Source organism: Somniosus microcephalus, chromosome 6, assembly GCF_052327205.1.
Source record: "Somniosus microcephalus isolate GS21.2 chromosome 6, FLI_Smic_1.0, whole genome shotgun sequence".
Classification (NCBI taxonomy): domain Eukaryota; kingdom Metazoa; phylum Chordata; class Chondrichthyes; order Squaliformes; family Somniosidae; genus Somniosus; species Somniosus microcephalus.
Window position 1 is genome coordinate 201,161,562 of NC_140992.1, and position 12,452 is coordinate 201,174,013.

The 12,452-nt window shown below is 43.9% G+C and overlaps 1 protein-coding gene across 1 annotated transcript in view; it reads left to right on the forward strand.

The window, feature by feature from the left end:
• pla2g15 (phospholipase A2, group XV) overlaps nucleotides 1-12,452 on the forward strand; it is a 58,285-nt gene that overhangs the window by 33,431 nt on the left and 12,402 nt on the right. The window contains exon 3 of the mRNA XM_085991198.1: nucleotides 311-429. Coding sequence (XP_085847324.1) covers nucleotides 311-429 — 119 coding nt within the window. The remainder of the gene's footprint in view (nucleotides 1-310; nucleotides 430-12,452) is intronic.

Consider the following 12,452-nt stretch of genomic DNA (forward strand, 5'->3'; position numbering starts at 1 on the left):
TGTTAGCCAAGTTTCCTTGCTAAGCCCGAGCGTGGGTCTTCCTTCTAAAATGAGAGAGCAGATGCTCACGTGAAAACTACAACATCAGCTGCAACATTGTGTTGACAGGTTTTTCATTTTCCTGTTGGGCAAAGATTCAAATCTGATGTGTCCAAACAGGTCTAAAGGCTTCTGTAGACTTTTGAATGTGTGGGAGGCAAGAGCTTGAAGTGAGGGCGGAGGCGCGAGGACATGAGAAGGCAATACTGACTAGGAGAAAGAATCTGATAGCCTATTTTTGTAGTTTCTTAGTTTGTGTTTTTTTTTGAAGGCTGGTCTACAACACAACAACCAAAACAACGGCACCACCACCTGGAGTTGATGTGAGAGTCCCTGGATTTGGGAAAACCTACCCGCTGGAATTCCTGGATCCCAGCAAAAGGACTGTTGGTAAGTTTAGTCAATATGGATTCAGTGATTGATGTTTCAGACGTAGATCTTTGAAGGAAACCTACAGTGGTTGAAAGTTGACCATTTGGAATTTACCGGTGAAGAACTCAGTTTGCCTGGGTTTGGGCCACACTGGGGTAAAGTGAGCTGTTGTGGCAAGAGCTTTTATTATTTAGCTTGTTTTCAGGCTGTCATTGGGTCTGTTGGCTTGATGATGCCATAAGTCAAGCTATCTGAAGGACCCAGGAGTAACCTGTACTTTTTCGGGTGTGTACCACCAACAATAAAAGGGTTCATTGTTTGTCCGGTGGCACACTATCCATTGCACATAAGGTCACATTTTCGTTCATAGAGAATGAGGATTTGCCTATGGAAATGGGCTTGTGTGTTGGGCATGAGTGGAAAAATATCAGGAAGTAGACAATAGGGCAAGACTTTTTTTGGGAAAACGACCTATAACTTCAAAACTTTCCATTTTTTTCAAGTTCTGTTTAATTGGTGCTGCTTTAGAAAGAAGTGTGATGCCCTTCAGTGTTTGTAGTGTTGACTACAGAGGTCACTGAAATGATTTCACATAGTTCTAGTTTATTTATTTTACACAAAATGGAGGATGAGTAGAGGTAGAGTGCAAAGACTAAGTGGTAGGAAAGGAAACTGGTCAAGGGAGCAGAGAGTGAAGGGAGAGGAGCCAAGGAGGACAGGAAACCAAAGGACGAGAGCATGGAGCTGTTGGAAATAGAGCTTAGATTTATAAATAGTGCCTTTCATCACATCCCAAAGTGCTTCACAGCCACTGAAATGCTTTTGAAATGAAAACACTGTAATGTAGAGAATCACAGCAGCTAATTTGCACACAACGTGGGTCCACAAATAGCAATGAGTTGAATGACCTGATGACCTGTTTTAGGCATTGGCTGAGGGATAAATATTGGCTAGAACACCCGGAGAACTTTGGTGCTCATCTTTGAATAGTGCCAGGGGATCTTTTGCGTCCACCTGAGAGAGCAGACAGGACCTCTGTTTAATGTCTCATCTAAAAGACGGCCCCACTGACAGTGCAGCACCCACTCGGTAATGCACTGGAGTGCCAGTGAAGATTATGTGCTTCAGTCTCTGGAGTGGGACTTGAACCCACAACCTTCTGACTGTGAGGTGACTGCTGAGCCAAGGCTGCCACCAAAAGTATGAAAAAAACACAAGACAGTCAATCAGAACAACTAAATAGAGCAAAGCATGAAAGAAAGGAGTTGATCCAGATGGATTAACGGTGACCGGCTTAAAGAGCAGGTCAAGGAGGAACCGAGAGTGATCATGTTAAGAGATACTCTGACAGCTAGGAAGTAGACACTCACTGAAAACCCCATTATCACGGGCTTTGTACTGTAACTGTACATGATTGCCAGTGTCATTTACTTGCATTGATTGTCCCAGTTACTTACAGATAGAACTGGCGTCCTGTCATTTATCCATATCTCGTGCGCTCATACTTAATTCAGATTAATTTTCTGAACGTGCCTCAGTATATTTTAAACCAGTTTCCCTCTGGCAATTAATTATATGTTCCATTATAAAAATAAATGGACACCTGTAGTTTGCTTGTGGGTCCCCCTTGCTATTTCAGTTCCTCTTGCCCTGTTAGAATTGGGTATATCCAATCTCACATGTTTCTAGAAATAGCAGCTGTTTATTGGAATAAGACTGTTACTTTCTTATTCTGAAACATGGTTGTATGTTTAGTTCCTCTTTTGTTGTGAAGTTGCTTTTAACACTACACTGAGTTCCTTCTGGCATTTCTGAGCATGATTGCCAGTTTAGTGCCAATTTGTGGGCACTTTGTGATTGCTTCAATGCGGTTTCACATAGGACACTTGCAGCAGGTACAGAGAGAAAGATTTTCATCACCTCCAATCTGGACTGGATTCAAATGAGATGAAAGTGCGATCAACCTGGGTGGAGCAGTGTTCCAAGTTTAATTTTGATCGGAACTGTTTGCCAACTGTCTTGGAAGAGTAAGAATAACTGTTTCTCTAAAGCGATGAGGCATAGTTCCAGGCCATCCTGTAACTCTGAGGATTGGAGTGTTCTACCAGCACCAAAATGGAAGGAATCTGCTAAAGGGCTGCTTGCTCTTTTTCTCACATCCCTCTTGGGAGCTCCTGCATGAGGCGTCTGTGACAGAGTGAGCGGGAGAGCTGCTTGCTCCTGGGCCTCTCACTAACGCTTTCACTCTCTCTCTATCTGTGAGAATTGTGAATTGTAAGGTTGACCCCCTGTCCTGCCTCAGCCATTGATGTGTTGGTACCTTGTCAGAGAGGCTACTTTTTTTTTTTTAGGTGTTTTCTCTCTTTTCCCCCTTCCCCCGCCCCCCCCACCATTGAGCCTTGGATGATTTTTGTTGTCACCAAGGTGACAGAACAGAAAGTGGAACAATTTTTATTTTCACTCCCAATTCCAAGGAACACAGGCCAGATACAGAGTAACTCTGCCCCAACAGTGTACCTTAACTCCAGCCACAAAAGACTACCTTCTGCTACACCCGTGTAATGTTTGGCTTCACCCGTATCAAAGATCTGGCACCGGCACGGTGGGCCAAATGACCACCACCTGTGCTGTAGGATTCTATGATCATGTTGGATAGTTTTGTACTGCATAGGAAGGTAGGAACAGGATTAGGACATTCTGCCCCTTGAGCCTGTTTCGCCATTCAATTTGATCATGGCTGATCTGTGTCTTAACTCAATTTACCCGCCTTTGCTCCATATCCCTTGATAACCTTACCTAACAAAAATCTATCTACCTCTGTCTTGAAAATTACAATTGATGCGGCATCCACAGCCTTTTGGGGGAGAGTTCCAGGTTTCCACTACACTTTGTAGTAGGAAAAACTGCTTCCTGATTTCAATCCTAAATGGCCTAGCTCTAATTTGAAGATTGTGCCCCTTGATCTGAATTTCCCTCATCAGAGGAAATAGTTTCTCTGTATCTACCCTGTCAAATCCTATTGCCATTTAAAATACCTTGATTAGATCTCCCCTCAACCTTCTAAGCTCAGGGGAATACACATCAAGATTATACAACCCGGTTTCCTATTTTAACCTTTTAAGCCCTGGTATCGTTCTGGTAAATCTGCATTTACCCCCTCCAAGACCAGTATATACTTCCTGAGTTGTGGAGCCCAGAACTGAACGCTACACTCCAGATGGGGTCTGACCAAGGCTCTGTACGACTGAGTATCACTGCCTCCCTCTGTAGTCCAACCCCATTGAGATAAAGGCCAACATTCCATTAACCTTTCTGTACCCGCCCACTAGTTTTTAGTGATTTGTGCACAAGGACACCCAAATCCATTTGCTTCTCCACAGCTCCTAGTCTCTCACCATTATGAAAATATTGTGATTGTCTTTCTTGGATCTGAAATAGATGACTTCACACTTCCCCACATTGAGCTTCTAAGATCCTGAGCTCGATTTGGACCCAGATACCTGAATTGAACAGACATTGTGACCTTTCAGCGCCAATTTTCTCCCTCCTGCACCAGCCCCCCCCACCCTTTGCTGAAGACATTGCCTTTTGCTGTGGTGCAGTTGCCATGGCACCAGCCACACACCTGTACCTCTTCCAAGTGGCCTAAACAGGTATGAGTTTTAAAATGGTGCGTTTTAGCGAGCTATTCAACTGTGGTGAGTGTCACAGTTGTGGCCTCTCCTCATTCGACATCCACGCACCTAACCCAAGGGCATTGAGGTCATTTGCAGCCCCCCTTCCTCCACCCCAGCTGAGAAGAGCTAACCCAGCACAGACTGGAGATGTGTGGCATGCCTTAACCAGCCGGGCCATGCATTGTACTTTTCTTAAAGGAACAGTTTTAGTTTTGATGTTGGATTCATTGGTGCCAGCTCCTGGTGCCCTGGGGCGCTCTCAATGGCGGCAGCCCCCCGTGGTACCCTCGCCGGATTCACTAAGGCCAAACCCCCCCCCAGTGGACCCGGTTTAAAGAGAACCGGTCTTGCTGGCAGTCGGCCTCCGTGTACCCAAGTAAGTTTGTCTTGGGATTGCTCCTGGCTGCTTCAGATCCAAGTGTGGGGAGCGAACGGCTCTAGCGTGCCATTAAACCCAGTATAAAAGTAGCTTCGTTCTATTTCCCTTTTGTAGGGGTCCAAAACTCTGCTGCCTGCATTCTAACTTGCACCAAGTCTTGCTCACCCATCACCCCTTTGTGCTCGCCGACCTACATTACCTCAATTGTAAAATTCTCATCTTTGTTTTCAAATACTTCCTTGGCCTTGCCCCTCCCTATTTCTGTAACCTTCCCCGGCCCTACAACCTCCGAGATCTCTACACTCTAATTCTGCCCTCTTGAGCAGCCCTGATTTTCATCGCTCCACCATTGGTGGCTGTGCCTTCAGCTGCCTCAGCCCTAAGCTCACGAATTCCCTCCCTAAATCTCTCTAACTCTCTACCTCTCCTCATTTAAAAGACGCTCCCACATTACAACAGCGACTCCACTTCAAACAGTATTTCATTGGCTGTAAAGCGCTTTGAAACGTCCGGTGGTCGTGCAAGGCGCTATATAAATGCAAGTCTTTTTTAAAATCTACATCTTTGACCAAACTTTTGGTCACCTATCCCAATATCTCCTCATATGGCTCGGTATCAAATTTTGTCTGCTAACACTCCTGTGAAGCACCTTAGAATGTTTTACTACATTAAAGGCGCTATATAAATGCAAGTTGTTAAATAAAATCACATTAATGGCTGGACCAATGACTTAGGAAGGGTCAATTTGGTAATCGACCTAATCCTTTCCCAGAGCAGTCGCTGCCCTGTTTAAATAAGTTTCTTCCCAGTATGTCTGGTGCGTCACAGCATGGTAGAAAAGTCGTGAGCTCGTGACTAGCGAAGCTTTTAGTGGCTGTATCCCAGAGCTCCATCAAACCCAGATTAACATCAGGAAGACAGCAGAGCCTGGAGCTAATTCTTGTCAGAAGGCGTTACGGACTTTGTTTCCAGTTGATTGAGACCAAACTAGAGGAGCTCGAGAGCCACACCATCTGCAGCCCTTGATCATAGAATCATACAGCACAAGAGGAGGCCAATCGGCCCGTTGTGCCTATGCCAGCTCTTTGAAAGAGCTACCAATTAGTTCCAAAACCCTGCAAATTTTTCCTTTTTTTTAAGTAGAGGTTTAATTCCCTGTTTATTATTGAATCTGTTTCCACCACCCCTTCAGGCAGTGCATTCCAGATCATCATAACTCGCTGAGTAAAAATAATTTCTCCTGCTCTCCCTCCTGGCTTTTTTGCGAATTATTTTAAATCTGTGTCCTCTGGTTACCGACCCTCCTGCCAGTGGAAACTTCCCTATCTACTCTATTAAAACCCCTCATAATTTTGAACACAATGAATGAATCTTTCTCTTAAGCGAATGGAAATTGAAAATACAACTAGTTTATTATTTATTGCATACAAGAGATGCTGGTCCCTTTAACGTGTGGCAGTTGATCTCCACTTTCGGCAAGTACTAATGCAATGTGCAGTTGGTGGTTACATTTTCAGTGAATTAACTATTGCTGTTTCTAGTGAATTGGTTTTAATCCACTATGGAGGAAGATTTCCTCTGTTAAATATATAGGGACTATTAAAAAGGACCCAAAATAAAAATTTGGAACGTTAAAATTATTTAAGAAAATCTTTGAATTCAAATTTTGAGACTAGTAACCCATGATAACCGGATGGTCTGCACCTGGGCAGGGCTGGAACCGATGTCCTAGGGGGAGTGTTTGCTAGTGCTGTGGGGGAGGGTTTAAACTAAAATGGAAGGGGGTTGGGAACCCGAGCAGGGAGACAGAGGAAAGGGAAACAAGGATAAAAGCAAAAGATAGGAAGGAGAAAAACAAAAGTGGCAGTCAGAGAAATCAACGGTTTAAATCAAACGTGGCCACAGTAAATAATAATTCTAATAGGTCTAAGAGCGTTAAAAAAACAAGCCTGAAGGCTTTGTGTCTTAATGCAAGGAGCATTTGTAATAAGGTGGATGAATTGGCTGCGCAAATAGAGGTAAACGAATATGATTTGGTTGGGATTACGGAAACGTGGCTCAAGGACGGCCAAGACTGGGAACTCAACATCCAGGGGTATTTGATATTCAGGAAAGATAGGCAAAAAGGAAAGGGAGGAGGGGTAGCATTACTGGTTAAAGAAGGGATTAACACAATTGTAATGAAGGATATTAGCTCTGATGAGGTGGAATCTGTATGGGTAGAATTGAGAAATACTAAGGGGGAAAAAAACATTAGTGGGAGTGGTATATAGACCTCCAAACAATAAGGCGGAGGTTGGGGATGGCATTAAAAGGGAAATTAAAGAAGCGTGCAATAAGGGCACAGCAGTCATCATGGGTGACTTTAATCTACATACAGATTGGGCTAACCAAATTAGTAACAATACTGTGGAGGAGGAATTCCTGGAGTGTTTACGGGATGGTTTCCTGGACCAATATGTCGAGGAACCAACCAGAGATCAGGCCATCTTAGACTGGGTATTATGTAACGCGAAAGGATTAATTAGCAATCTTGTTCTACGAGGCCCCTTGGGTCGGAGCGATCATAATATGATCGAATTCTTCATTAAGATGGAGAATGAAGTAGTTGACTCAAACTAGGGTCCTCAATTGAAATAAAGGAAACTACGATGGCCTGAGGAGCGAGTTGGGTAGGATTGATTGGGGAATGGCACTCAAAGGGTTGACGGTGGATAGGCAATGGCAAACATTCAAAGACCGAATGGATGAACTACAGAAGTTGTTCGTCCCAGTTTGGCATAAAAATAAAACAAAAAAGGTGACTCAACCGTGGCTAATGAGGGAAATTAGGGATAGCATAAGATCCAAGGAAAGGACATACAAATTGGCCAGAAAAAGCAATAATCCTGAGGATTGTGAGCAGTTTAGGATTCAACAAAGCAGGACAAAGGGATTAATTAAGAAAGGGAAAATAGAATATGAGAGTAAGCTTGCAGGGAACATAAAAACTGACTGTAAAAGCTTTTATAGATATGTAAAGAGAAAAAGATTGAAGTCAAGCGTAGGTCCCTTGCAGTCAGAATCGGGGGAATTTATAATGGGGAGCAAAGAAATGGCAGACCAACTAAATACATATTTTGGTTCTGTCTTCACATAGGAGGACATAAATAACCTCTCAGAAATACCGCGGAACATAGGGTCTGATGAAAGGGTGGAACTGAAAGAAATCAGTATTTGTAGGGAAATGGTGTTAGGAAAATTGATGGGACTGAAGGCTGATAAATCCCCAGGGCCTGATAATCTACATCCCAGGGTACTTAAGGAAGTGGCCCTAGAAATAGTAGATACATTGCTGGTCATCTTCCAGAACTCGATAGACTCTGGAACAGTACCCATGGATTGGAGGGTAGCTAATGTTACCCCACTATTCAAAAAAGGTGGCAGAGAAAAAGCGGGCAATTATAGACCGGTAAGCCTGACATCGGTAGTGGGGAAAATGCTAGAGTCCATTATAAAAGATGTAATAGCAGAGTACTTGGAAAGCAGTGACAGGATCGGACAAAGTCAACATGGATTTACAAAAGGTAAATCATGCTTGACTAATCTACTGGAATTTTTTGAGGATGTAACTGGTAAAATAGATAAGGGAGAACCAGTGGATGTGGTGTATTTGGACATTCAGAAGGCTTTCGCTAAGGTCCCGCATAAGAGGTTAGCGTGCAAAATTAAGGCACATGGGATTGGGGGCAAGGTATTGACTTGGATAGAGAACTGGTTGGCGGACAGAAAGCAAAGAGTTGGAATAAACGGGTCGTTTTCCGAGTGGCAGGCAATGACTAGTGGGGTACTGCAAGGATCGGTCCTAGGACCCCAGCTGTTCACAATATATATTAATGATCTGGACGAGGGAATTGGATGTAATATCTCCAAATTTGCAGACGACACAAAGCTGGGTGGGAGGGTATGCTGTGAGGAGGATGTCATGAATCTCCAGTACGATTTGGACAGGTTGGGTGATTGGGCAGAAACATGGCAAATGCACTATAATGTGGATAAATGTGAGGTTATCCACTTTGGTGGCAAAAACAGGAAGGCAGATTATTATTTGAATGGCAATAGATTGGGAGAAGGGGAAGTGCAAAGAGACCTGGGTGTCCTTGTGCACCAGTCGCTGAAGGTAAGCATGCAGGTGCAGCAGGCGGTTAAGAAGGCAAATGGTATGTTGGCCTTTGTAGCAAGAGGGTTCGAGTACAGGAACAAGGATGTCTTGCTGCAGTTGTACAGGGCCTTGGTGAGACCGCACCTTGAGTATTGTGTGCAGTTTTGGTCACCTTACCTGAGGAAGGACGTTCTTGCCATGGAGGGAGTGCAGCGAAGATTCACCAGGCTGATACCTGGGATGGCAGGAATGACGTACGAGGAGAGATTGTGTCAATTGGGCTTATACTCACTGGAGTTTAGAAGATTGAGAGGGGATCTCATCGAAACCTATAAAATTCTGTCAGGTCTGGACAGACTAGATGCAGGAAGGATGTTTCTGATGGCCAGGGAGTCCAGAACCAGGGGTCACAGTCTACGGATAAGGGGTAAGCCATTTAGGACTGAAATGAGGAGGAATTTCTTCACCCAGAGAGTGGTGAACCTGTGGAATTCTCTGCCACAGAGGGCGGTGGAAGCCAGTTCATTAAATATATTCAAGAAAGAGTTGGATATATTTCTTGAGGCCAAAGGGATCAAGGGATATGGGGAGAAGGCAGGGACAGGACAGGGTACTGAATTTGGATGATTAGCCATGATCTCATTGAATGGCGGAGCAGGCTCGAAGGGCCGAATGGCCTACTCCTGCTCCTATCTTCTATGTTTCTATGATCAGCTATAAACAGTAAAACTTCACTAAGTGCTTATCAATGACTCAAAGTAGCACCTTTCCACAGATATAAGGTGATATATCTATTTTGCAGTTTTTTTTATTCGTTTATGAGATGTGGGCATCGCTGGCAAGGCCAGCATTAATTGCCCTTGAGAAGCTGGTGATGAGCTGCCTTCTTGACAACTGAGTGGCTTGCTAGGCTATTTCAGAGGGCAGTTAAGAGTCAACCACATTGCTGTGGGTCTGGAGTCACATATAGGCCAGACCGGGTAAGGACGACAGATTTCCTTTCCTAAACATAAAGACATAGAAGATGGGAGCAGGAGTCAGCCATTCGGCCCTTCGAGCCTGCTCTGCCATTCAATGAGATCATGGCTGATCATCCAAATTCAGTACCCTGTCCCTGCCTTCTCCCCATATTCCTTGATCCCTTTAGCCTTAAGAAATATATCCAACTCTTTCTTGAATATATTTAATGAACTGGCCTCCACCGCCCTCTGTGGCAGAGAATTCCACAGGTACACCACTCTCTGGGTGAAGAAATTCCTTCTCATTTCGGTCCTAAATGGCTTACCCCTTATCCTTAGACTGTGACCCCTGGTTCTGGACTCCCCGGCCATCAGAAACATCCTTCCTGCATCTAGTTTGTCCAGGCCTGACAGAATTTTATAGGTTTCGATGAGATCCCCTCTCAATCTTCTGAACTCCAGTGAGTATAAGCCCAATCGACCCAATCTCTCCTCATACGTCATTCCTGCCATCCCAGGTATCAGTCTGGTGAATCTTCGCTGCACTCCCTCCATGGCAAGAACGTCCTTCCTCAGGTAAGGCGACCAAAACTGCACACAATACTCAAGGTGTGGTCTCACCAAGGCCCTGTACAACTGTAGCAAGACATCCTTGTTCCTGTACTCGAACCCTCTTGCTACGAAGGCCAACATACCATTTGCCTTCTTAACCGCCTGCTGCACCTGCATGCTTACCTTCAGCGACTGGTGCACAAGAACACCCAGGTCTCTTTGCACTTCCCCTTCTCCCAATCTATTGCCATTCAAATAATAATCTGCCTTCCTGTTTTTGCCACCAAAGTGGATAACCTCACATTTATCCACATTATAGTGCATTTGCCATGTTTCTGCCCAATCACCCAACCTGTAGAAATCGTACTGGAGTTTCACTACCTCCTCCTCACAGCTTACCCTCCCACCCAGCTTTGTGTCGTCTGCAAATTTGGAGATATTACATCCAATTCCCTCGTCCAGATCATTAATATATATTGTGAACAGCTGGGGTCCTAGGACTGATCCTTGCGGTACCCCACTAGTCACTGCCTGCCACTCAGAAAACGACCCGTTTATTCCAACTCTTTGCTTTCTGTCCGCCAACCAGTTCTCTATCCAAGTCAATACCTTGCCCCCAATCCCATGTGCCTTAATTTTGCACGCTAATCTCTTATGCGGGACCTTATCGAAAGCCTTCTGAAAGTCCAAATACACCACATCCACTGGTTCTCCCTTATCTATTTTACCAGTTACATCCTCAAAAAATTCCAGTAGATTAGTCAAGCATGATTTACCTTTTGTAAATCCATGTTGACTTTGTCCGATCCTGTCACTGCTTTCCAAGTGCTCTGCTATTACATCTTTTATAATAGACTCTAGCATTTTCCCCACTACCGATGTCGGGCTTACCGGTCTATAATTCCCGCTTTTTCTCTACCACCTTTTTTGAATAGTGGGGTAACATTAGCTACCCTCCAATCCATGGGTACTGTTCCAGAGTCTATCGAGTTCTGGAAGAGGACCAGCAATGCATCTACTATTTCTAGGGCCACTTCCTTAAGTACCCTGGAATGTAGATTATCAGGCCCTGGGGATTTATCAGCCTTCAGTCCCATCAATTTTCCTAACCCCATTTCCCTACAAATACTGATTTCTTCCAGTTCCACCCTTTCATCAGACCCTATGTTCCCTGGCACCTCTGGGAGGTTATTTGTGTCCTCCTTTGTGAAGACAGAACCAAAGTATGAATTTAGTTGGTCTGCCATTTCTTTGTTTCCCATTATAAATTCCCCTGATTCTGACTGCAAGGGACCTATGCTTGACTTCACCAATCTTTTTCTCTTTACATATCTATAAAAGCTTTTACAGTCAGTTTTTATGTTCCCTGCTAGCTTACTCTCATTCTATTTTCCCTTTCTTAATTAATGCCTTTGTCCTCCTTTTTTGAATCCTAAACTGCTCACAATCCTCAGGACTATTGCTTTTTCTGGCCAATTTATATGTCCTCTCCTTGGATCTTATGCTATCCCTAATTCCCCTTGTTAGCCACGGTTGAGTCACCTTTTTTGTTTTATTTTTATGCCAAACTGGGATGAACAAATTCTGTAGCTCATCCATTCAGTCTTTGAATGTTTGCCATTGCCTATCCACCGTCAACCCTTTTGAGTGCCATTCCCCAATCAATCCTACTCAACTCGCTCCTCAGACCATCATAGTTTCCTTTATTTAAATTGAGGACCCTAGTCTCTGAGTCAACTACTTCATTCTCCATCTTAATGAAGAATTCGATCATATTATGATCGCTCCGACCCAAGGGGCCTCGTACAACAAGATTGCTAATTAATCCTTTCTCGTTACATAATACCCAGTCTAAGATGGCCTGATCTCTGGTTGGTTCCTCGACATATTGGTCCAGGAAACCATCCCGTAAACACTCCAGGAATTCCTCCTCCACAGTATTGTTACTAATTTGGTTAGCCCAATCTATATGTAGATTAAAGTCACCCATGAGGATATTAGTGAACCAGATGGGTTTTTACGACAATCCGATAGTTTCATGGTTACCATTACTGATGCTAGCTTTTTATTCCAGATTTATTTAATTAACTGAATTTAAACCTTAGTAAAATAAGCACCCTGGCATTGGCCGGTGTGTTATAATGAAGCTAATGGAAGAGGAGGAGATATGTCTGAGTTTAATTGAGATCCCAATGTGTAGAGACTAAATCAAGGCCAACACAGCAAATCAATTCAACACAACAGAGAGAATGTTTCCACTTGTGGGGAAGAGCAAAACTAGAGGCCATCAATATAAGATAGTCACCAAGAAATCAAATAGGGAATTCAGAAGA